General features: G+C 36.2%; 1 protein-coding gene across 1 annotated transcript in view; it reads left to right on the forward strand.

The window, feature by feature from the left end:
* Positions 1 to 25685, forward strand: part of SLC6A11 (solute carrier family 6 member 11) — a gene marked incomplete at its 3' end in the record, with an annotated part of 94508 nt that overhangs the window by 22994 nt on the left and 45829 nt on the right. The window contains exon 7 of the mRNA XM_082768504.1: positions 18819 to 18953. Within this exon, the coding sequence (XP_082624630.1) occupies positions 18819 to 18953 (135 nt within the window). The remainder of the gene's footprint in view (positions 1 to 18818; positions 18954 to 25685) is intronic.

A 25685-nucleotide genomic window follows, 5' to 3' on the forward strand; every position in this document is an offset into this window, starting at 1 on the left:
CAAGATAAATGTCTGTATGTCTTTGAAGTATGCACTCAAGGGAGGTACAAAAGTGGTGTAGAGCTACAACTGATGGCAAAGAAATGAAGCTGAGCAAATTATTTTTTTCAATCGGAACGAATGTCTGAAGCTGGAGATCTATTCTACCATCGAATAATCTTGTTCCAAGGGTGGAGGAAAAACATGTATTGCGAATGCACATGTGCATGAATGCAAGTTTGTGCAAAACTGCATAGAATACTTAAGAAAAACAGCATTGGCAGAAATAATTTGCTAAGGAAGAGTCTCTATTGATCTCAGTGGGGACATATTTTATGTTTCTGTGATTTACATTCAGATTTTTATAATTCTCCGTATGCATGTTAATGAGATTTCTTCAGTTTATACCACTTCCTCAGAAACAGGTCTCTCATTTGAAAGTGCTTAAAGTGTATCTGACGTTTTCCTGATAGCTTAACTAAATTCACAGCTTACTAGAACATATTTATTTTATTCCAGTTTCATTTTGATAATTGCCTTTCTGATGAGTTTAGGCAAAGCATGCTGAGGTAGAGAAGTACATGTATCTTGCCCACTTTGAATGGGATGATAAGCTGTTCAGATACACAGAAATAACTAGCAGTCTTCCAAAAGAAATGCAAAGAAAATGAAATCAGTGCTCAGTGCTCAGCTGCATTGGTCTCAGGGGGTCCTGTAAGAAGTAGGCTTATCACATATTTATACTACTTAGATTGGTTTACCATGAGCAGCATTTCTGTCTCCAAAATCATAAGTAAGTCAACTTATTGGTAGATTCCTGTGTTCCTCACACTAACGAAGACCACATTGTGCTCTTCAGCAATCTGCCTATGCAGAGGATCTGTTGCTTCCTGAGGAACGTGTAGTAAGGTTCTTTTGTAGCCCATGTTATTCCTTTCTTTTTCCATTCCTGCTCCTGTAATTAGTTATGAGAGCCTTTTACCAGATTAATGTGTGATATTGCAACTAATTGCAGTGATACTTTTTATTATTTTTATTTTTTTTCCTGACTTAGATTCCTTTTTCAGATTTGTTTCAGAATTTTAATGTTCTTGCCTCTTATTACAGCCAATGTCACTGGAAACTGTGCCATCTCATTGCCTCTTGAGACCATCTAAGCACAGAGATAGCAGTCAAATGTGGATGCTACAAAAGATTAAAATGCTCAGAAAGAGAGGTGGCAAAGCAGTCTTCTGGGCTAGAGTTTCTATTTCTGATATAATGGTGTTTTAAAAATTCATATTTAAGCTCATCTAAACATAGTCTTTCACACTAGTTTGAATTTATTATGTGCTTATTTTTAGGAAACATTTAAGGTTTGCTTCTAGATTTTTGTTATAATATTAAAAGTTGGGTTTTTTTTTTTTAGGCTAGGCTGCTAAATTTGCTATAGACTTGAGTTTGATTGAATAATTTGAATGAAATAAAACTTAAAAAATATATATTTTTTGACTTAGTTTTATTACTTTTGGAAATGTTTTCAGAGAAACAAAATAGCTAGAGAGAAAGAGGATAGGGGAAAAAGAAACAGAAAATGGAAGAGGAGAGAGAGAAAGATAGAGATGTACTGTCTTCATCTAACTGTGTTCTGTGAAATATTCAAGAGGTTTGTTTACTCCTTCCCCTTTTTACTCTGCATCCTAATGCATGGTGGGGACATAAAATCCAAGCATTAAAAGCTGTCATTAAATAAAACCATAATTGTCCAACTAGCACTAACATAGAATTCATCTCCTCAGATTATGAATATTTAACATTTTAAGATATACTAAAATGTATTTTATATATTATATTTATATACTAAAAGTATTAAATCCAACATAAAGCTTAACTTCAAATGAAGTGCTTGTAACACTGTTGATGAGGTGTTTCAGCCTTTTACCTTTACAGTTCTTCAAACTCATCCCTTTTGCATAATGTATATACGTATATAAAAACTAAGTCTTCCTAATTTTTGATCTTCATAAAACTTTCAGGAAATCTTCATGTAGCAATGAAGAGGAAACCAGTTCTTTTTTGGATCTTGACTATCCATTTGTTAATTTAACTAAATGTTATTGTGCTTTAAACTTTGAGAAAGGGACATCAGAAATTCCTAATCTATTCTTTCTGTAATCCTCGCTGAGGGAAGTAATCCTAATTTTTTAATTTTTTAATTTTTTTTTTAATGGAAGAACAATAATTTTATCAGATGGTGATCATTCCTTTGAGCTCATAGTGACTTCTAATTTGTAGCAAGCTCTGCACAATTTCTTTTGAAGTCAGGAGGCTGGTAGACTAAGTCATATAAAGGTACTCTCTTATTTGCCTATTCATTTTCTGTTCAAGAATTTTGCTTACTTTTTGAATGCATCAGCCTATCCCTGTTTGGAGCTGACACTGTTTTGGAACCCCTTCGGATACACAGATTTATAGTATTACAATATTGTACAGATTGGAAAGGACCTTGGAAAGCCTTTTGTCCAACCTCTTGGTCAAAGCAGGGTCAAAACTGAATTCAGACTAGTTTCCTTAGTGCTTTGTCTAGCTGCATCTTAAACATCTCCAAGGCCAGATATTTCACATATCAGGGCAACCTGTTTCAATATTTAATTGTCCTTATGATATGAATCATGTATTAAGTACTGCTTTCCTACATGCAGTGTTCATTCCAATCCTTGTTACTGAATTATATATTTCTTTGCTTAGCTTGTTATATTTCTATCATCCCTTCCTGATTTAAAATACATTTTTTATCATTTGTGTTACTAATGGACTTGAGTGATAGCAGTTTTTCTTGCATAGAGAATAACTTGAAAAGATTTCTACACTATCCAAAAACCTATCTTGTTTTCATGAGTCTTTCTTTCCTAGTCAGCATTACTAGCCTATTCATGAATGGGAGTGGCAGCTAATCAGCATACAGTATGTCACACAGCCATGGGACAACTGATCAACCTTGCTCATGTCTTTATATCGTTGAATGATATGCTTCTGTTCTCTGTGCTATATAAAAGAGTGCTACTTCTGCCCACTGATGATGAAAGGTCAAATCAGAAGGGTTAAAATGCAACCTTCAGTCTTACTGTCATTTTCAAGTATTAGAACATTTTACTACACCTGCCACTTCGCATTTTTAAGTATGTTATCTAATGTTTGAAAGCAAACCACAAAAAGAAAAGCTAAACTCAGAGTAAAAAGGAAACAGCCAAACTAGTGAGTAATAGATTTTGATCCAAAGGCTGGCTTAGACAGTGAGTATTCAGTGTGTAATAAAGGTGATAAGCTGCCCTTGTTCATATTCAACTATGTTTATGTTTCTGGGAAAATCATGTCAAGACTCTTTCAGTCTTACAGCAAAAAGTTGTATTTAATGAACGAACAGTGAAAAATCTTCTGAATACTTTGATGGGTCTGCCAAAGGATAATATCACAGATAAACATTGCCAAAAAGACAGTTTTGTTTTGCAAAATATATGTAATGTTACAAGTAAGATTGTAATAAGAATTTTTACCCTGCCATTTTTTTCTTTGCTTTTGACTTGATACTGGTTATTTTTATATAGGGCCTACACAATGAAAACAGCAATAAAATGCATTATTATTATTATAATCAAATTATGGTTTGATTACAAAAAGCAAACAACTGAAAAGCCTATGTTACTTACGAAATAATAAGCTATATTCAGATTTACAATTCACTCCGGTTTGTGCACTGAAATCCTCCATAAATCACACCAATAAGTGTGATTGCTTCCGATAGCATATGGCTAATGTAATTTGTGTGGGCAATACCGACTAAAAAAAAAAGTGGATAGCTGAAGGAAAATTGCTTATGGTCTGGGATACATCATCTAAAACATTTTATTTAAAAAATAAAATAGTCTACTTTAGGTCAGGTTTTATTGTTTTATCTCAGTCAACTTGCAGTCAGCATTTTCTGATAGGAGGGGTTAGAATGAAAATATTGTTGCATAGCTTCATGAGTTTGGAGTTATTTAGTATTAGTCATAGTACTTGTATGACCACTGAGATCAAGACTTGTGTATTTTAGTCTTCCTGAATGAATTCTCATTATTATGATTATTATAAGGAACCTACTTTTGTTCTTTTGCTAGACTCAAACCGCAAAAGAAAATTCTTCTGTATAATTTTGTACTTCACTTCAATTCTTAGTTTGTAAGTGTTAAGAAAGCTTTCTCATAGACCTCCAGGATCATCTGGAAGAAAGATAAATCTCATAAAAGACTGTGTTTTGTTTTTTTTTGTTTGTTTGTTTGTTTTCCCAAAACTAATTCATGTATCACAGAGGATAATCACTGAATATTATTTTCTCTTTTTCTCTGATTCTAACTTCCGGATTTTTTAATCCCTTCCTATCCTTTGTGTTGAGTTCCCTGAAGTTCAAGATCATCCTGATTTTAGAATATGTAGGCTTTATGCTGTTTCTCCTCTTATTATACTTTAAAATTACAACATAAGGGGAGGCTAATGGAAATAGAAGCTGATGCAGAAAGTTAAGGCCAGGGATGTTGTCCTGAGTTAGCACAAGGACCTGCAGAAAGGATCAAGTCTTTCATAGCTTTCATAGGTATCAAGTGTCTGCAAAACAATCTAGAGGAGTAGACATGGAGCTACAAGGCTGAGTGTCCTGGAAAAAGCTGTGGTTGTTCTAAAACAGATTTGCTCATTGTTGTTTTTTTTTTTTGTTTGTTTGTTTGTTTTTATCATAATCAACTTTTAATGTCTTGTACACCATCTCATCAAGCTTTGACTTGAAAACATGTTAGAAGATATTTTTATGGTTCTGTTTATATCTTTCACTCTTCAGGTACTCCATTAACCATAGCACAGACAGCACGGCTGAAGAGTATGGCTGTGCTCACACATCTAAGTGCTATGTAAGAATAAGCACTGATATAGATGCCCTCTCTAAACATGAGTTGTCTAAGATGCTTGATTAAATAGTACTGCAAGTCAAAACCTGAAATAATAGAATAATGATTACACAGCATCTCCTCATGAAATATTTATGTCTTTTGTCTTAATTTATCATTGGATAGCCTCGTATTATGCATTACATCTCTAAAAAGGATACTGTTTGGTTAATAAAATCAGCTGCAATTCATCATTACAAATGATTACACTGCTTTGGAAGCTTTTTTTTGGTGATGAAGTTATCACATATTAACATAAAAGTAGGAGGCATTCTGCATTTTCTTAATTGTGATTTCCATTATTCATTCAAGTATTTCATCATCTACCATGATATCCTTGGAAAAGTTATAAACACTTGGCAAAGCCAAAAACATTCTTTTCCTAAGGGAATAGCAGTACTGTTTTACTGCTTACCTTTGGTAGGTATATTGGGTTGAATGCATGTAAGCGATGGCATATTTTTTTTTTTTTACTCTTAGGCTATTGTTTTCTTTCTGTTTCCTGTGTAAGTGCATTGCCTATTAACCTGTGAAGTTCTCCATAGTTGTGTTTTTTTTTTTTTTTCTTTTTTCTGCCTAATAGTTCTGGTGGAAGCTTGTCTTATTCTAAACAACACGTTAAGCAAACTTGATTGGATTCCATATAAACCCTCAGATATTTCCTGGGTTGAGTGTTTTACCTAAGCTTTACATATAAAGTGTATGAGGGTCTTAAGCTGGACTTCGTGAAATTCGTTTTGTAACTGCATGGCACTTGTCCTTCACAATGCTGTGCTGTTCCTTATTCCTTAATTATTTCAACTGATTAGTCTGATTTACGGAGTTGGACACAGTGAAGGACCGTTTCATGGTAAATTGTCAAGGAATTATATGAAAGTCTATTTTATACGTTAAAAGACCAGAGACAGGAGAAAACAGTAATGTGTGGTCAGTTTGCCTGGACTGTCTTGACATAGACCTATTAACAAAAACAGGAAAATGCTTTTGTATGTAGTTTTGATGTTATTGTTAATCTGTGAAAAGTGATGGGCAGGAAGGAATCACTGAAAACTGTAAGATCATTTATAATGAGTGCATAAGATGGCTAATGAATTGTGCTAAAATATAATTAACATCTACATTTCAGTAAGGTTTAACTAAAGATGGAGAGACCTGCCTTTTCACTCTGTAGTGCTTTTGAAGACCACCTGTCACAGGCTGCAGTTCAGATATGCCTGAATAGTTCCATACAAAGTAGACACCTGGGCTTTTGAGAATTCAGTCTAAAAAATCAAGCTCCTCATTATGCATTGCTAGAAAATGTGGAAAAAAAAAAACTTCAACTGTACTTAAACATTGGTTACTTTTTTTTTTTTCTTGTTGAAGGGGGGGGAAAGTTGTGTGAGCAGTTCAAAGCAGAAACCGTAAGCTGTCTGGCTGAGCATAGTGTCATCTCTCACTGCTCAATGCCAAACTTTTCTGCCTTACTTCCTTTTTATAGTTTTGCTCCCTCCTCCTCCTGCATTTGCAGTAAAGACTTTTTTACTTTTTTTTTTTTTTTTTTTCCCTCTCCTTTTATGCTAGAAAGCGCCTTGGATTTGGGTTCTTGGATTGATCTTTCTCCATGCTCAGACAGGCTTCAGGCTTCTTCTTGGCTCCTTTGCTTATCTCATATTGTGCAAGCTAGTTTATCATCCCAGAGGGAGAAGTTTTTTGGCTTGCACGCAGGTCTATTCTGGATCTGTAGTAAACTGCAGTGCACTGAGTTTGTGTCTAGCTTTGTTGTCTGAAATAGTTTATCACAGAATTGGCAAGCTGGAATAGTGCTCTTATTTTTGTCTCTGGGTGATCCTCAGTTAAGAGAGGACCCAATCTTACATCTGTTTCATAGCAATGCAACTTCGTTGATGACAGAGTGCCTTCTAAGTTATGGTTACGCAGAAAGAACTGGTGTATGGAACTTAAGTAAAATAATTGAAAAGTGTACATTTTTCTGTAGGAGACGTGGGCAGAGACACAACTCTGTCAAGCCTAATGCATGAAAGAGAAACGAAACTGAAGGGGGGATTACAAGTAAGCTGGAGAGGGACTCTTTATCAGGCAGTGCAAGCAATAGGACAAGGGGCAATGGGTTTAAACTGAGAGTAGATTTAGGTTAGACATTAGGAAGAAATTCTTTACCCAGGTAAGGCACTGAAACAGGCTGCCTATAGAAACTGTGGGTGCCGCATCCTTGGAAGTGCCTAAGGCTGGGGCCAGCCTGGATGGTGCTTTGGGCAACCTGGTATGGTGGGAGATGTCCCAGCCCATGTCAGGGGGTTGGAACTGGATGGGTTTTAAGGTCTCTTCCAACCCAAGCTATTCTGTGAAGCTGCTATGAATTGTTCTGTGAATTGTTCTATGAATTGTTCTAGAATTAGGATGTTCCTTTCCTGTGAGCTGATTACCAGCAAGACACTCTAAGGAATCTGGTGTGCTCTAAGACCCAAAATTCAGACATGGATTTTTCATACCTTTTACCCATCATTTTTTCCTGCCCTCCCATCAGGAGTTAAGCCTTGCGTGCCAGCAGTTAAGACTCAGTCAGTAGTCCCCTAAGAAAATTTATTTCTCAATAGCAGGCTATATAAAGACCTTAATAGATTCAATGAGGCAGAAAGAAAGAGTAAAAGGACAGAAGGAGAAAGATGTATGGAAGGAAAAGAAAAAAAAAAAAAAAAAGAACTGGGGCCCATTGTAGGAGCCCAGGAAAAGGAACTAGGCAGCAATGATTGTATCTCCTGAAGTGTCTTTTGTTTTAGCCTGAAGTAATAGCAAAGAATAGCCCTTCACGGCGAGGCTTTAACACTCTGTCCAAGACTGATCTCTGTATTCAAAGAGGGAAAGTAGAACATTCATGAGATGCATGCAGAGTTCCTGCTATCCGCCTCCTCTGTGTAAGGTTTTAGAACAGCTACTGAGATTTTTTTTTCACTCTCCTGTGCACTGAGCATTTAAGGACACCTCAGTTTTGTTAGTAAAGAAGATTTTTGTGCTTCTCTGAAAATGGTTTTTGCAAACTTCTGTCTGGCAACTGGGAAAAGTATCAAATAGTAAACCTAAGTAAGAATTGCATCTGTCATTTCATCCCTTACCCAGTTGCACCTCAATGGTGGAGGTCCATTTTTATAGGAATCTTTAATTTGTCTGGTCCTGAGCCCTGGTCCACAGCCCAAGCAAGTCAAAAGTGTGTTTCAGGGCACTGAAGGACAACTCAGGGCACATGCACATGTGAGAACTTTGGGGTAGAGAAATCACCTGATTTGTGAAGCTAACATATGGAGAAAAGTGGTGGGGAGAGGGAGAGGACAGCCTTGATATTTTCAGTGGTGATGCAGTGAAATTTGATGAAAAAGTTAAGGTGAAACCAAAAGGCACAGATTAATGCTGAGGCATCTCTATAGGAGAAATTGATTGGCTAAAGGTAACACATGGATCTGCTCTCTCCATGAAGTTACCAGGCACTTTTAGCTCATAATCAAAAATACATAGATTGAGTCAATTTAAAAAAAAAAAAAAAAAAGAGAGAAAGACTTTAGAAATACTGTAGTTTGGTCATTTGTCCATTGTTTGACTGTTCCTTACATGACTTCTTTGTATTTCTCTATTTACAGAGGAAACCTGCCCCACATAAGTTCTCTTATCCCTTACCAAAAGAAATCAGCAAACAATACATACATAAGTCAAACAGGAGCTAAACTATAAGTTGTTCTGTGTACTTCAGTCACTGTTGATATGACCGTAAGGGCTAAAACTTAGTTCTTTCAGATGCATGACACTGCTTATATCTGTGCTTTTGAACTGTTCATTTTATGAAACTGTTTTACAAAGGTAGCTGTACGGTCAACTCTGCCCTAACGTCCTTATGTGCATACAGAAATCCCGATGCTGGAATCCCTTTTGTTGAATCTTGACTTCCATATTTGAAATATTACTTGCATCTTTTCTTCACAAGAACATTCAAGAATAACTCCTTGGTCTTGCAACAAAATAGGGAAGCATGAGAGCTGGTGTACACTTATAGCACCGTCTGTCTTAGTGATGCATCAGTTTTGTATTTCTTCAGCTGAAGTAGAATAGATATGATGCCCTATTCTCATGCAGATGTTTTGTCCTCAGCTAGCAGTGGTCTGTATAGCTTTAAGATTGTCCTATTCCTAGTAAATTACAAAGCAGTTTGTAGATACCCATCTCCATGGCACTACATGTAAAGGTTAGTATTATATAAAATTCCTGTCAGCAGGAAGGCAGTCTCTAGTTTCTGTAGCTAGTACAGGTCAGATTTTCAGCTTTATCTACAATGTAAAGATGTCTTTGTAGTAGAAGTCTTGTTTACAAGGCAGCTCTTGAGAGATTTACAACTTGAATTCTGTATACCACCTCAGTCTCAACTAACATGGATTGAATCCAAACTCCTTCTTAAGAATGGGAAAGCTTGATGAAATAAAATGCTACACGAGCAACAAAGGCAGCTTCAGGCAGCTGCTGGTTGCTACTGAAACACATCCCAGAGAAATGAGTTGGCTGAAATGCACCTGCTATTCATTTTAATCTTTTTTTTTTTTTTTTTACAAAAAAAAAAAAGAGGAAAAAAAAAAAACCACATATCATTCTACTTGATTGTGTCATATGTCGAAAGCATACGGCACTGCTATAGCAGTCTGACATAAAGAATTAACTAGTAAATTTTTTTGACTTATTTCCTGCAGTTAGAAAATGTGTTTGGTGCTATCTGATAGCTGATAGCAGTTCAGTTTTTTTATTTTTTTTTGCAACTCGGTCTGTATGCTGTTTGTTCCTGGAGTGCCTTATTGAGGTTGGAACCACATTGTGCCACGTTTCAGATGAGCACTGTGAAATGCCTCTGTTCCCTGGAGACCTTGCATTTACCTCACCTAACGGTCAGTCAGAGGTCTCTGCTGAACTGAAGGCATAAAGGGAGAACAGAGAGATCAAACCATTTGCCTAAGATAGAAAAATAAATTGGTAGCAGAAACATAATCTTAAGTCTAAGCCAATGTCTTCATTGTGTGACTCCTCTCATTTTCCTGTGTGTCAGATCAGCTATTAGAATGTGAAGCTCAGCAGAATTAAAATGCAGCATACTGCGTCAGACCAGTGCTCCACAAGTGGGCCTCGAGGTGATTTAAGGGCTAGATTTAGAGTCTGCAGTAGTAGGGAAGTTACGGTGTAGTAAGCCTCGAGGTACAATATTATAAATGTGACTAACAGCATTGTAATAAAAGTAGTAGTCCTAGGGAGTGGAAACGTGGAGAATTGCAGTTCTGGAGGATAAGAATACTTGTTTAAGTGGCAAAGCTATTTATTATATAGCTGTTACAGTTATACTTAATACACACATAGGATTGCAAATATTTTAGGGTGAATACGTTTCTCAGCAGTCACCATGGTGATAAGGACCAGTATTCCTCAGTGGATGATATGAAATTGTCTGTTATCCTGTGGCTAGACAAACACACGATGAACACAGTATTATCCTGAACTTCCCAATACAAAACTATTTTGTAATTACAAAAATTATGAAAAGAAATAAGAGAGATGAATGCTATGTATTTTTGCCTGCTTTTTTTTTTCTTCTCACTTTTACCAGTATTTACTGCACAGTAAATGCATAATGCAGTAGTACTTTCAGAAAGCACTGTGCAGAATTGACTGATAAATCATTTAGAGATGGCCACTAGCAAAACTACTTGAGTGTTTGAAGGATTGACTAGATTATAAAAAAAAAAAAAAAAAGGCTCGTGTGACTAGCTTTGGTGCAACGTTTCAGAGAATTTTCAAATTCCAATAGTATAATTTCAAATTTCTAATATTTGCAATTATTTACAGATTTTTAAGGTAGTCATACATTTATTTGATGGCTCCTCAGATGATGGCTACAGTGCCTGATTCTCTTAGCTACTTCCAAGTTGAGACCTTTGTGCAGGTAGTATGCTCAGATTAAAATATTTGTCTTTACTAAAATTTTGTCTTTACTGGCATCGTCTACTTTTTATGTCAAGCTGAAGCAGGACAAGTTCTAGAGAGGAAACCTCACCTATTAATCCTTTTTGTAGCCCTGGATGGCATTATATCCACTTGTCAGATTGTATGCAGTCTTCTTTTTTCCTTAGTAGTTCTTTGTATTTTATTTATTTTTCCCCAGTGCAAGCTGTTACAAATTTTTGTGGGACAAGAAAATCATCTCCTGTCCTGTTCTGACCTTTGCAACTTTATCTGCTTCACAGGTTAAACATTTTCAGAACGTGTCAGAACTTACTGACTAGAGACTTCAGTGAGAACTGGACAGGCATGTCTAAAATAGCTGAGAAATCAAATCCACCTAGTGCATTATGAGTCCCTCATTTCTGTCTGTCTAAACTTGGTAACAAAACTGGTAATTCAGATGCAAGTAAGGGATAACTCTGACCCCCTGTAAATTCTTTTAATAGGAATGGAATTGCCTTATATCAGGTATTGTCAGAAACCAAGCTCATATTAAAAGCTATTTAAGCAAAATTCAGGTTTCTGTATTTGTAACTAATATACAATAATTAATAGGGCTGGTGTATAAGGGCAGACTGGATGACATTCAGAAGTCTGAAAATCCTGGAAGGTTCTGAAAAGGAACAGCTTTGATTTATAAAAGCTTGAACTTTTTGAAGACCTTTACAAAATGAAAAATAAAAACAACCCTCAGTTGATTAATTAGTCCTAATTTATATTTAAAATTCTTCCTGATTGATTTTTAAAGTTGACTTTTACTTGATTAAATAGCAGTCTTTGATTTTGAGATATTTGTGGCTCTGCAAATTCCCTACTTGATGGGAGCTGTACATAAACACTTTTGCTTGCAGTAATGAGTTTAGTGAAGATACTTCAAGTTTGCTTTCTCAATAGCAGTCTTCCTCTCCCTGCACACCACTGTCAAGCAGGTCTTCCATTTTGTGCACTAGATTGTTAGCAAAACTAATATACAAATATTCTTCTACATGTTCACAGTCACAGTAAACTGGTACTTCATTTGCTATTCAAGTTTTATGATCTCCCATTTGTGACTGAGATAAAATACTCCTTAAATAAAATAAGATAAAAGACAGGATACTTGCACTGACATCTATGAGACCATATCTGTGACAATTTGTTTGGTTTCTAACCAGTCTAACAAATGAATGCTTTGGGGTAGCAATATCTGTTAAAATAAAAAACAAAGTAAAAAATAAATAAAAAAAAATATTTGCACTAGACAATATTAAAAATAGAAATAAATATAAGGTCTGTATGCCCCCTCAAAGTGACTGACAAGCTTAAAGAGCAATTTCAGAAGAAATAAGACCTATCTTGATTTCATAGATCCTGGCAATCTGGAGAAGAAGAAAAAGAGAAAAAGAAAAACAGCTGTGTTCATTAATTGGGAAATAATTTGAAGTAACATATTTAGAAAACTTGGTGCTGCTTAAGGAATATTTATGGAGAGAAACAGCTCATCATCTAAGTGAATTGTTCACTTCAGTGGGAATGTGAGCTGCTGCAGTCCATTGTTATTTTCTGTCTTTGGTACTTTTTCATTGTTTTCCAGTGTTCGCTGAAATCCTGGATTGGCCTGGTAGAGGCTCACAGAGCACGAGGGTCGCACTTAGTCAAAACTTTCAGCACCCTATTGCCCTTTTGGAATTTCTGAGTAGGATTATTTATTTTTTGGGGGGCACAGAATATATTGTTGAAATGGAATTTGGGAAGTGCTGGAACGTTCATAAAGTCAGACCCAATTTAAAGAGTAATTTATGCTGAAAAGAAATAGGAAAAAAAAATCACCTTTTTTTGACTTTCAAATGATGCTTAAGAATAATAACTTTGGCTTGTTAAGTGCTTTTTTTTTTCAATCAAGAGGGATCTTTTACCTATTCAGTAAAAAGGATAGTAAAACAAAATGCAAAGCAGAATGGTATAGATTATTATTTTTTTTTTTGTCTCAATATTTGGAGTTCTCATTTAATTGTAAAGAAAACTGTTTCAGCTTGACTCTGAAACATTTATATATTCATTGCCTTCAGCACCACCTGTCTATAAACAAGGACTTGCACAGCTTTGCTGGATAGGGATTTTTTTAGTGTCCCAGCCATTAAACTTACTGTGATGTGGCATCAGAAGTATATATCCCTTGCTGGTGTTACTGTGTCATGATGAATCTTATGCTTCCTGTAATCACTGTGCATTTATCAAAGTTCTTTGGTACCTTTATGAAGCATCCCTTCTTGCACCCTGTTTTCTAGTGCACCATGGGTACCTATTGAGTTTTTCCTCTTTGAAACTTTTCTCAGTTCTCAAATCCAGTTAAATTTTCTTATGTGTTGTTTTTTTGAACTTCTTTTTACTCTTAGTGAAACTGTCTCCACTCACACATGATTCATTGGTAGCTTAGAAGAAATTCTGCATTTTGTAAGCAAACATCTTGCAAAGCAAACAAGGATGGTTCACAAGATTATTCTTGAGCAAATTTCCCTCTGTGGATCAACAAACAAGACACAGCAGATGATGCTGAATAAATCTACAAAACACATAGAGAAAAGAGAAATCAGCTGTTTTGCTGCTTCTATCTCCTTCCCCATCGCCAATCATACACCTTACAAATCCACGCATATGACATTTTGTTGGGTTTTTGGTTTAGTTTCTTTTCTGCATATGAAATTTTAGCTTAAAAACGTAGGCAGATCTACAAAATATATTTTCTCCCTTTTGACATACTGTTACAAAAACTTGTGAATCAGCTGTCATTCTTTTATACCACTTTTCTTGTAAATCCAATTAATGTTGAAAATACCTCTTTTCAGTTGTGATTTGTGTATCCATAGATGCTATACTGTCATATCAGCAAAAGGCTTTTTTTCAAATGTGGTATGGGAAAATTCAGAGTATACTATGGTGATTGTAAAAAGAAAATCTTGTGGTGTTATCATTTGCTTTTAATATCTAAGAAGTTAATATTTGCAAAACTGAAAAATTACTAGTGGAGCAGGATGGCTGGGTTAACTGTGGCATATAGGCATTTTTTTTAATGTTGATGAAATTCATGCCCACGTAGGTAGACTTGGGCCTTTTCACAAAGGTGCTAGAATTGCCAGACAGTGATAATTATTTTTCTATATTTTTACTGATATGTCATTCTGCATCATCATTGTGAAGCAGGATTAAAATTTTTCTTCTTTCTGTCATTACTCAGGCAGTGAAATTTTGGTTCTCAAATTGTTTCTCTTCACATGGGTATACTCTGTAGTGTGGGTATAATTTTGTCTTCTATTTTTCCTTTTTAGACAATCTTTGTATGTCACTGATATCTGAAGACTGCTCAGCAGTCTTCTCTTGACAAAGTTGGCGGTGTCAGTCTAGTTCTCAGTGTTCAATAAATAAGCTAAACAACTATCCAATAGGTCAAAAACTCTAGACAAAAGTAAAGGATGGGCAGGGCATGGTGTCAGGTCTTATTTTCAATATATTCTGAGTTTAGGCAAATTGCCAGCAATTCTTATGTCGTGTTTATCTTCTAATGGAAAAATAGGGGAATTCAAAGGAAGAGGATTAGCAAGACAGTAAGTTTCTGAAGCATCAAGTAAAATTAAACACTTCTATTCCATTTATAAAATGAATTTATGATGAGGTCTGATCAATACCAGGATATTTATTTAACATCCTGTCACTGAGAGATTCTTTATTAGGGAATGCAGTGATAGTACAAGAGGTAAGAGTTTTAACCGAAGAAAAAAAAAAAAAAAAAGGTAGATTTACATTAGATAAAAGGGAGAAATTCTTCACTAGAAGGGTGGTGAGGCCCTGGCCCAGGCTGCCCAGAGGAGCTGTGGCTGTCCCATCCCTGGCAGCGCCAAAGGCCAGGCTAGATGGGGCTGGGGGCAGCCTGGGCTGGTGGTGGTGGGGGTCCTTGCCCATGACAGGGGGTTGGAACTAGTTGGGCTTTGAGGTCCCTCCCAACCCAAGATTTTCTATGATTCTATGAAAACAAATAGATTCCCGTGTTTGTGTGAAAATCAGATAAAAGCGCTCATGTCCAAACCAGAAATGAATGAGCTCCATGTATCACTGTTTAATGCTGACATTAATACCCGATATTGCTTTGTTTATTTTTCCAGCTAGCCTATTGCTGTGGCCAAGGCTGTGTAAGACTTGTAACCATTTGAATGTTGAGTTTCATTGGTATCTCACAGATGTGCTGTTATTTTCTTATGTTGTCAGGACAGTGATGAAACTTCCTTAACGTCCAAAAGTTATATTTTGTTCTTGGAATTCTAGTTCAGTTATGGTTTTACTACGAGCCAAACAAAGGATTAAAGTCCACCGCCTCATGTTTTTCACTTATGCTAAGAAGCTGCTGTGATGTAGTGTGTGAATACCTGGCAGACATGTTCTGTAGTAGCTGTAGCCTGAGAAACCTGTTCTTAGGCTTCTAGAGTTGTGGGGCTCAGTAAATTGTATGCAGGGCATCTTCCTTATTCATTCAGAAAAGCACCTTTTCATTGAGGACAAGAAGTTCAACAGTCCCAGTAGCCAAATTTGTATCCACGCGTCTGGTTTATGCTTCTAAAGATGTTTAGGTATGAAAAGATGCAAACTGATAGCTAGTTCATTTCTCAATACCCTCATGGTGCCTTATTCATGAAACCATTGCATAGATACATACCTATCGTTATAACTAAACTTAAATTGCATGTCAGTCTCTTCAGGTTTTACTACTTGAAGTGCTGGTACTTTGGTAGTGCAAGTTCATGGCAGTCAGGAGTACCACAATGCTTTTGAATGTTTACTTTCAGGTTCCTTGGTCCTAATGCACTTTTAGCTAAGCACCTAAGTCTGTTTATGAGCTGTTAGATGTCCTAGCAGGTGCCTCTCTACATAGCTATATATCTAAGTATGTTTGTGGATTTGCCCTTCCATTATATTCTAACAGAACTTGGTAGAAAAACCACCATCCCAGAAATTTTTATTTTGTTTCCAACTGCTTTAATGCTGGCATTGCTCTGATGAGTTTAAAAAAAGCATTTTGAGCATTGGAATGCAAATTAACATACCAAGCAATTAAAGTCAATTAAAACAGGATGCAGTGTAATTAGAAACAGTTGTGTTCACATTTTATATTCAGAGAGGTTTGATGTGCTGAAAGAAAAGAAAATAATTTCAGAAACTTTTAATGCCTACAGATGTGATGATGATAATAATGGCATATGATTTCTAAAATGCCTCATCCTCCCTCACCTTATGAGCTCTTGAGAAGCATGATAAAATTAGTGCAGTGACAACTGATACGCTGGACACAATGGAATTAAATGGCTTAACACACAGGGAGACTCAAACACCACCTACAAGTGATGGCCTTCTCTCCCCTTTCTGAGCACAATATGTATGCCCGCTGCAGTCCCAGAGAAACTAATACCCTTGTGAGCTCTATGAGCATTAACACCAACAATGTCTGTTGGCTCAGTAACGGTGTATTTTTTTGTGCTTTTTTTTGGTATCTCTTTTTTTTTTTTTTTTTTTTTTTTTATCTCTTTCATTGTTTCGGATATCTGTATTAGCATTTATTGCCAGAAATACTGAGGCAGTCTTGCTCCCTATCATCTTCCTAGATGGTAACCAGAAAGGAAGGAGAGTCTTCATTCTTCTGAAGCTGACGGACACCTATTCTTATAATAAAAGGTGTTAGATGTTGTGTTTCTAGTACTTGCAATAATGTTAATAGGTATGGAAGGCATTCTGAAAAGAAAGCAGGAAACTGAAGTGTAGCTCTGCAAGCCTGGATGGTTGCTGTGGGATTGTGGACTGTTCAAGGGTAGCTTTACCTGATGTTTCATAGAGATAAGCAGTTTTAGCTCTTCTTCATTGATGTGAGTGAGAAAATACATCCAAAGGCACTTGGGAAGAAATCTGTTTTTACAAAACTGCAATCTGTTTACTAATGTAAAATGTTTCAAGGCAGTGGCAGGATGCTCAAGAGATAGTAGGCTGCAAACTAGTATAGTTAATGAAGCATGATGCAATGAAATGTTACTTTTTAAACTAATAGGCATTCAGGTGCAATACCTTCTGTGTCATTGAATGGATATCTCTACTGACTATTCCCATTATAAACAACTATTGATTTAAATGAGGAAGAAAAATAGCTGTCAAAGAATTAAATATAAAAACATGAAAATTCATTTCTAGCTATGCTGTCCTCTCCACCCAATACAAGACTCAGATCGGAATCATGTCCATTCTGTATTTCTTTTTTACTTCTTAGTAACTCATGATCTGTTTTTATTTGGAACCTCACTGTAGAGATACAACCTCTCTTTGAGACAAGTTCTATTTGTTCTCAGTTAGGTTTGCTTTTCCACTAACAGTCAGTGATAATAGATGGAAACACTGGGATAAAACTGTCTATTTTGCACTGTATTGACCTATGAATTAATCAATTCAGGATTTTGCAACCAATAGGATTATATTGGTTGGCTCAATTTCCTGGGAAAATAATGATTTGTATTTTCAAAATGCTTAAGGTACCTGAAAGGTATGTAGGTACTTAGTTCCTATTCAGGTCAGGAAGAATAAGGTGTTGAATTATAACTTGGGCAGCTAGACACATTCGAAGCTCTGCTGTGTGATTTTAACTTCCCCTTTTTTATTTTGTATTTGGAATTATGTGCACAGCACTGTCTGAAAATCAAATTTCAGTTAATTTGTCAATGAAAATGTGTTTTTCTTATTATGGGTATGTTCTCTGATGTATATTTTTCATTTAAATAGGCATGAGCCAGTTAATGAACTTCTTTAGTTTAAAATGCCTGTATTTGAGAGCTATGCAAGTTATATTTTTTTACCGTGTTTTCCCCCACATTCTTACATAATTTTGACTTGTGCAAGGCAGAGATATGTAAGAGCATCACTCATTTTAGGATGTTTTCTATCTAGTTTGCACAGGTAGAAGTAGTTACAAAGGCTAATGGAAAATTAAGTTTAAGGTACAATACTATTAAAAGGGAATATTTGTAGTGACATGGAACCTATTAGCTAAACCATTTTCAATTTTGAATAGTTATATATGGCTCTCAGGTATGTGACAATAGGAGAAATTCTGCTATTTTTTTTTCTTTAGAAAATAGAACTTGCAGGTTTCCAGAAACATTCAGTTGCTCTCCATGTACAAAGTATAATAATTTTTGAAATAATCTCATTCGTGAAAATAGAAATTGCTGGGTTTGAGCACTTAAGAAATCCTGCCTTAAGGTGCTTTGTATGATAAAGGTAATATAGCAAATTGCCAGGGGATATACATAGTATTTAACCTTTAGGCTTGATTAAATACTTTTTACTCAAGCATGCACATGCAGACAAAGTAGTTTTATGAGATGCCAGCTTAGTAATTACTAGGTGACTGAGAGTGCACTGCAGATACTGCTATGCAATACGTATAAGATTATGCAATGAATTATCTGTTATGATAATCAGTTTTCTTGTATCAGTGTTTGGAATAGTACATGGTATAGTACATATGTACACTATATACATGTAGTATAGTGGCTAGTTGCCTGTCACAAACCAAGAGTAAATAATATACTTAGAGAACTTCGCAGTCTCTCTATAAAAAAGTGTTGACCTTTCCTTACAAGAAGGTAATATGGCTGGAGGACAAAATTGACCTGTATGAAAACAAGGGCGTCAAAAGCCCCTTTCCCTCCAGAAAATGATTTAATTGTGCTGTTTTTTGTTGTTATTGTTGTTGTTTTTTGTTTGTTTGTTTTAATGTTATAGCAAAATAAAGGATGCTCTTTATTGCACTTGTAAGAAAATATTTTTCTAATGATTACTTCTTCTTGCTAGGTTGTATATGTAACAGCCACGTTTCCCTATATCATGCTGATGATTCTTCTGATTCGAGGAGTAACATTGCCGGGTGCTTCTGAGGGGATAAAATTCTACTTGTACCCTGACCTTTCTCGACTCTCTGACCCACAGGTAGGATCATGGTCCATGTGTTTATTTTCCTCCCTGACTGTGAAAAACTGCAAGAGTTTCTTGATTTTAAATTCTGAACGTCGATGATTGCTGGATAGTTGTTTATTGTTAGAGATCTGGAATTGTGGATAGGGCTTTAAAACCATCACTAGTTACAGTTGTTGGAACATATTATTCTTTTAGTAGAGAAATACCCTGGCTGATAAATCAGAATTTTCAGAAGTGCTCTGTTGCAGTGCTTCTTCTGCCACTTTGGGGCAAGAGCATTGCTACTGGTTTCAAAGAGAACAATTTTAACGAAGCCTTATGCATTTTAGAGTTGTACCTTTCTGTCCTCATTACAAATCAAAATTTTAATGAAGAGTAGTATAGAAATTAGTCATTCAGGTGATCATAGCCTTTGAAGTGGAAGTCTTCATTTTTTTAGTTACTTTCAGAGTAGAGTTGAACATGGAAATACTGGGTTGATTTTTTTTCAGTGACAGATTAGTACAATAAAATAGTTATTATATATCATTCATCTGATATTAAAGAGGGAAAATGACACAAACTCTGTAAGAGCTCTCTATAAGAGCTTGTGAAGTTGCAAATAGCATTTTGTTTATCTAGTTTGACAATGTAAAAGACATTAGACAGTGTTATTCCTAACCCTGTTATAATATTAAATGGATCCTGAGATGGAGGTAAAAGAGAAAGTGTGGGAATATTTGTCAAAATTATTATTTTTTTTTTAAGTACGCAATTTTGGTTACTGAAAATGTGTTAGCAGAAGTGCTTTTTTGCAGATGACGATACAGGAGACCCTTCAGGTTATTTCTCTGAAGCTTCTAAAACAATTGTTTCATGTAAAGGTCACCTTTAACAATTAATATTTCTAAAAACAAATGAAAAAAAGGATTAGAAAGAAAAGATGTATTTAGAATACAGAAAATTTCAGGTGCAAATTTTATCGTGTTGGCACTTTTGGGCTCCATGGTGTTTCCACCATTTTATGCCAGCATAGATGAGAGGTAAAAAGGGCTGTGGAAATGGAGTTAGATCCCCAGTTATGTGCCATGGCTTTGCAACAGATTAATAGCCTTAATCTTGCTTAGAGGTGTCTACAGTGCACCTGTGAAATTAGCACAGTAACAGGAAAAAAACACGGTAGGATTCTCTGACATGCTCCCATTTATTTTTTGCAACATAAAATAGGCTCAGGCTCTAGTAAATTCAGCAAGGCAGGTTTCAGATTCAACAAAGCAATTTCAGATGAACCCAATATGTTTTAACTCAGCAGAGACAAGAAATGTGACTGTCATACATGCACCTGAGAGCATGGATGGCATACTTTATGTTCGATTTTAACTAGGGCTTCACTCTGCAGTGTCAAGGTGCTGAAGTGCTGAGTACTCTTTTCTTGTACTGCACCAAGATGGTTCGCCCACCTCTGAAGTCCGTCAACTTAATGAGAGCAGGAGGTGGTCCTGCTGCTTAAATGTCACTTCCTTCATTTGTCCACTGTTGTGTGTGAGGCCTTTAAACAGGATTTTGCTATGTATGTGGATTTTTCACATGCTACTGTCACCCTTACTTCTGTTCTTCAATGAAGGAGGGCATGCAAGCTTAAGCTACGTTATTGTCGGGTTGTAAGGGGTTTTTATATGCCTATTTACTATACTATTTCCATTTGTAAAGAAATACATTGTTGCCATGACAATTTCCAAAGCATGTAGTATTATTTCAAAGGAGGCTGTGAAGTACAAAGCTCTTAAGACACGTGTGGGTATATCTGTTGGTCCCACACATACAGCTCAGCTGATACCAGAACATCTTTTGGGAAGGCTTAATATTTTGCTTTAACAAGCCAACTCTTTTCCTCCATCTCAATGTGTCTTTGCCCAATGCATTTCCATACTTACAGCATTCAGTATTTTAAAGATTCAGCTCATTTTTGTGGAAAAGAAGCTGAAATAGAATGGGCCACAATAGGGGTTATGAACAATAATAGATAATAATAGAGATTGCTTATTTGTAGTATGGGTGGTGAAATGTTTTTAGAGCATTATTTTTATGTTGAAAAAAAAAAAAACTTTCACTGAAGTTGAAATGTTTTGTTGAGACTAATCAATTCTGGCAGAATATTTGAAGAAAGATTTCTGACCTATATGTAGGACCTATAGTCACTTTGCAACAAATAGGGAAAGTTTCACTTCTCAATCTTTAAAATAAAACCGAAAAAAAAAAAAAGGCACAAATCAATTTATTAAAAAAAAAAAAAAAGTCAAAATGGAATTGCTTCAGCTTTATTGCAACCTTTAATAGTAAAATAGTGATAATGTAACTATACACACACATTTCCATTTTATGGAAAAGTAGAACGTGCTAAAGTTCAAAACCATGAATTTTTGTATCAAAACCATTCCACAAACCTCTTCTGAATTTGTTCTAAAGGTTTTTGCAAAGGAGCAAGTAGAAGTCATCTGAAATAACCTTGATATTTGTGCTTCCAGTTTTCATCTCCACTCTTGTTTGTTTGGATTTGCTCCACAATATCAAAGCAATAATGCATGTGTACTACCAGAAGTTGTTTTCCTCTTTAGTTGGAGGTCTGTTTAAATAACGTTCCAAGAAGACTCTGTGTGTCTGTATTAAGATAGCAGTATTTGATCCACGGTGCCAAATATGTTTACTGTGGATTAAATAAATTAAATTTCTCTTCAAGGCTCACTTTAGTTTGAAGTTCTTGAATCTTTTGTCTTTGTGTAATTTGCATTCCATGGTTCATTTTAGCTTTCTAAGCAGCTATTCATCTGTCTTTTCAGTTCCTTTTAGAACACAGCACTTGAAAGCTCTATTTCATTTTTATATTCTGTCTTTTCAGTAGACTAGATCCTCTTGGTCTGAAAATGCCATCTTTTGTCCTACGTGTCTGTAGGGCTCATACCAAACACTTTTCATTATAATTGTGGAGTACTATATTCTAGCTTCAGTAATGCTTTGTTTCACCAGCAGTGAGGTCTCTGTAGCTCCATGTTCAAACTGGCTTGAAATATGTCCCTCTACCTCTGATCTGGAAGATATAGTTGCTGTTCATAGCTTAAATATGGGGTCTTTCCTGAGCTACAACTCACACAAAAGAAGTGTTTTGCAAAGTTAACAGGATTGTTATGCATTTTGTGTGCAAGTCTGACTCAGAATATCGTTCTGGTTGTCTCTCTCAACAGATTCAAGTCACTTAATATGTAATAGTGCTTATGTGTGTGGTATTTACTGCTGAGTGATTACTTTTTTTTTTTTTTTTTTTTTTTGAGAAAAGATTTGATTCCCAATAATGGGATTTTCCTAACACTTATGCACGGAAGAGATTTAAAACTCTTTGTTAGGGAGTAGCAGACATAAGTTTGATGGATCAGGATATAACTATATTGTAAATTTAATCCCTCCTGCAGCAGTGGATTCTTAAAATGAGGAAGGGAATAAAAATAAAGCCTTCTTGTTTATTTTGTGCTTGTATGCTAATAACTGGCTGAGTTACTGCTTTATATTTAAAACAAACAAAACAGCAGATATTGTTTTAATTGAAATATTCTTTATATCTTTTGTAGGTATGAGCATGCCAACATATTTAGGGTTGCGGTCTTCTCTGAATAGTCAGTGCTTACCAAAATCTTGAACAAATCTAATTGCCCTGGCTTTTGGGACTGGATTGCACACCAGAATGCATTTCCATGTGGAAGGAATGCCAGTTGTACTTTATCTCTGATATAAGCTCACATGATAAGCATGATAAATGAATGACAGAGCAAATTACATAAAAGGCACAGGAAGATCTGAGCCATCATGGTTAGGATTGATTTTAAATTTCTCTGATCTTTTATTTGCAGTAGAAAAGTGTGAATGTTGCAGTAAAATTTCTGATGGCAGAAGTATTTCCACAATGCGCCTCTAGTAGCTGTGTGAGTTCAGCTGTTAGGTAGCTGTGACTGTATTCTTGCATGCCCCTCTACTTTCTGATGTCTGCGTCTTCTCTGAAAGACAGAGACAAAAGATAAAAATAGGTGATTTTTTTAAAAAAAAAGTTGTCTTCAGAGAGGACCTCTAGTACTTTGGTTGTGTCCTTGTTCCAGTTACACTTAATTTCGTCATGACAGGAGACCAAGTTATGGGGAAAAATGATATTGTATGGGGAATTAGGATTAGAAAGAAAGGAAGAGGACAGTGACATGTTAGAATAAAAGAAATAGTTTGACAAGTTTGCCTGCAATAAAAACACTGACTTAAAAAAAAAAAAAAAAAAAAAAAAGTCTAACATTCAGCATGATTTTATCTTTAAATTTTTAATTGATATATTCTTTTTTGAAATAATTTTTGAAATTATTTATCTTTAAATAAATCTAAGTAGTCTAAAATAAGTTTTCCCTCCCCCCCCCAATGGTCTTATACATCTAATGAACAATTCCACATTACTTTCCACCTCATAAACCCCAAGAAATAAATTGTTATCAAGTGTGTAATGACAGAATAACAAGGCTTGGATGAGACCTCCCGAGGCTGCCTAGGCCAGTGCTGTGCCCAAAGCAGGGAAAATCTGATAAGGTTACTCAGGGTATGGTCTGGGTGAGTTTTGAACTCAGTGGACAGAAATTTCACAACTTATTCCAGTGTTTGACCACCTTCTTGGTGACTTTTTTTCTTTTAATCAGAATTTTCTTTTAAACATAATTTTCCATGTTTCAATTTAATGCCTAGTGCCTGTTGTCCTGCGTCTGTGCTCTTACTCGGTTTCTCAAGAGTTTGACTCTTGTCTGGTTTTCTTCCATGCAGCAAGGGAACAGAGCAACCAGATTTCTTAGTTTTATCTTTCTGAGTCTGGGCAAATCCAGTTTTTGTCATCTGTAATGTTCTCCAATTCCCTTAACTATGTTGCTGGCCATCCACTGAACTTGTTCTTCTACTAGGAAGTTGTTACAGTACTCCACATTGTCACGAGTGCCAAATAGAGGGGATGCATCACTTCCCTCAGCCTGTTGTATAGACTTTTGCTAATACAGGACAGGATGCAATTGAATTTGTTGGATGAAGGCACCCTGCTGACTCATGTCTGACCTGTTCTTCTTCAGGAGCCCAGTTTTTGAGCCAGTTTGTGCCCAGTCTATGTGGCTGCATGGGGTGATTTTGTCCCAGGTGAAGGACTTTGCATTTGCTTTTTTGTATTTCATAAGGCTGATCTCACCTATTTTTCCAGATTTTTGATATCTCTCTGAATCCAGCCTTCCCTGCCAGGCCATAGATCACTCTCCCCAGTTTAACATCATCCACCAATCTGCTGAAAGAGCACTCTATCCTGTCACCCACACTGTTAACAAGACAAAATGTTAAATAGCATTATCTCCTGCACTGGTCACTCACTGGCATCACTAATAACAGCCAACCAGTTGCACTTTGCATCATGATTCTTTGATCTGGCAGTCCAGCCAGTTATCCAATCAATTTGAAAAAGACTTCCAAGAGGACTTTTTCCATAACTTTCCTTGGCACTGAGGTTTGGTTGACTGGATTGTACTTCACTGGATCTTCTTTCCTGCCCTCTTGAAAGTGAGTAAAAAGCTTGTATTTTTCCAGGCATCAAGAACTTCCTCCAATTGTTATGACCTTTCAAAGATAAGAGAAAGCATCCTTGCGATGATGCCCTTTGTACTTTCGGATGCATCTTGTTGAGTTCTATGGACCTTGTATGTCCACTTTCTCACTCTAGAATAAACACCGTAGTCATGCTGGTATTTTATTTTTTAGGCAAATATCTCTAGCTGATATTAGAGCAAATAGCTACAGCTGTTATATGCATATGTTATATGTTCATAAGCATGCAAAATGGTCTAAAATATTCTAGTGTACCACAACATGAATGCATAGGACCTCTTGGACCTGTAGGAGCAAGTCCAGATGAAACCACAAAGCTGGAGCACCTCTCATGCGAAGCCAGGCTGAGGGAGTTGGGGTTGTTCAGCATGGAGAAGACTCTGGCAAGCCCTTACAGCGGCCTTCTGGTACCGAAAGAGGGCTGCAGGAAAGTTGGGGAGGGACTCCTTGGCAGGGGCTGTAGGGACAGGACAAGGGGTAACAGTTTGAAACTAAGAGAGGCTGGATTTAGATCAGATATAAGAAATTCTTCCTCAGAGGGCGGTGAGGCCCTGGCCCAGGCTGCCCAGAGGAGCTGTGGCTGCCCCATCCCTGGCAGCGCCCAAGGCCAGGCTGGATGGGGCTGGGGGCAGCCTGGGCTGGGGGCAGGGGTCCCTGCCCTTGGCAGTGGGTTGGGACTGGGTGTGCTTTAAGGTTCCTTCCAACCCAAGCTGTTCTATGATTCTATTATAGCAATGAACCAGAAAAAATAAATAAATAAACAAACACCTTTAAACTAGATAAGGCTCATAGCACAAAGACAACTCTTTCTTACATTGCCCTCTGTCTCATAAACTTCTTTGTTAACCTGTATTTTCCTATGTGGCCATTTTCATGCTCTGTGTTTATAGAGAAAAAATAATGTTTTAGTATATTCGATATAAGTTGTAGAGAAAATGCATTTTTTCAGTAGGAATGCACTTAGAATAAATAAAATATTATTTTTGCCCCCCAAATTGCAGTTTGCATAGGTTTCTTTTCCTAGCTATTAATTTTTGAGCGTATAATTGCAACCATAGTTTTTTTTTAAATATGCAAATCACCAAAAATGTTAACAACTCCTATATTTAA

Source organism: Aythya marila (assembly GCF_965140915.1).
Source record: "Aythya marila genome assembly, chromosome: 10".
Classification (NCBI taxonomy): domain Eukaryota; kingdom Metazoa; phylum Chordata; class Aves; order Anseriformes; family Anatidae; genus Aythya; species Aythya marila.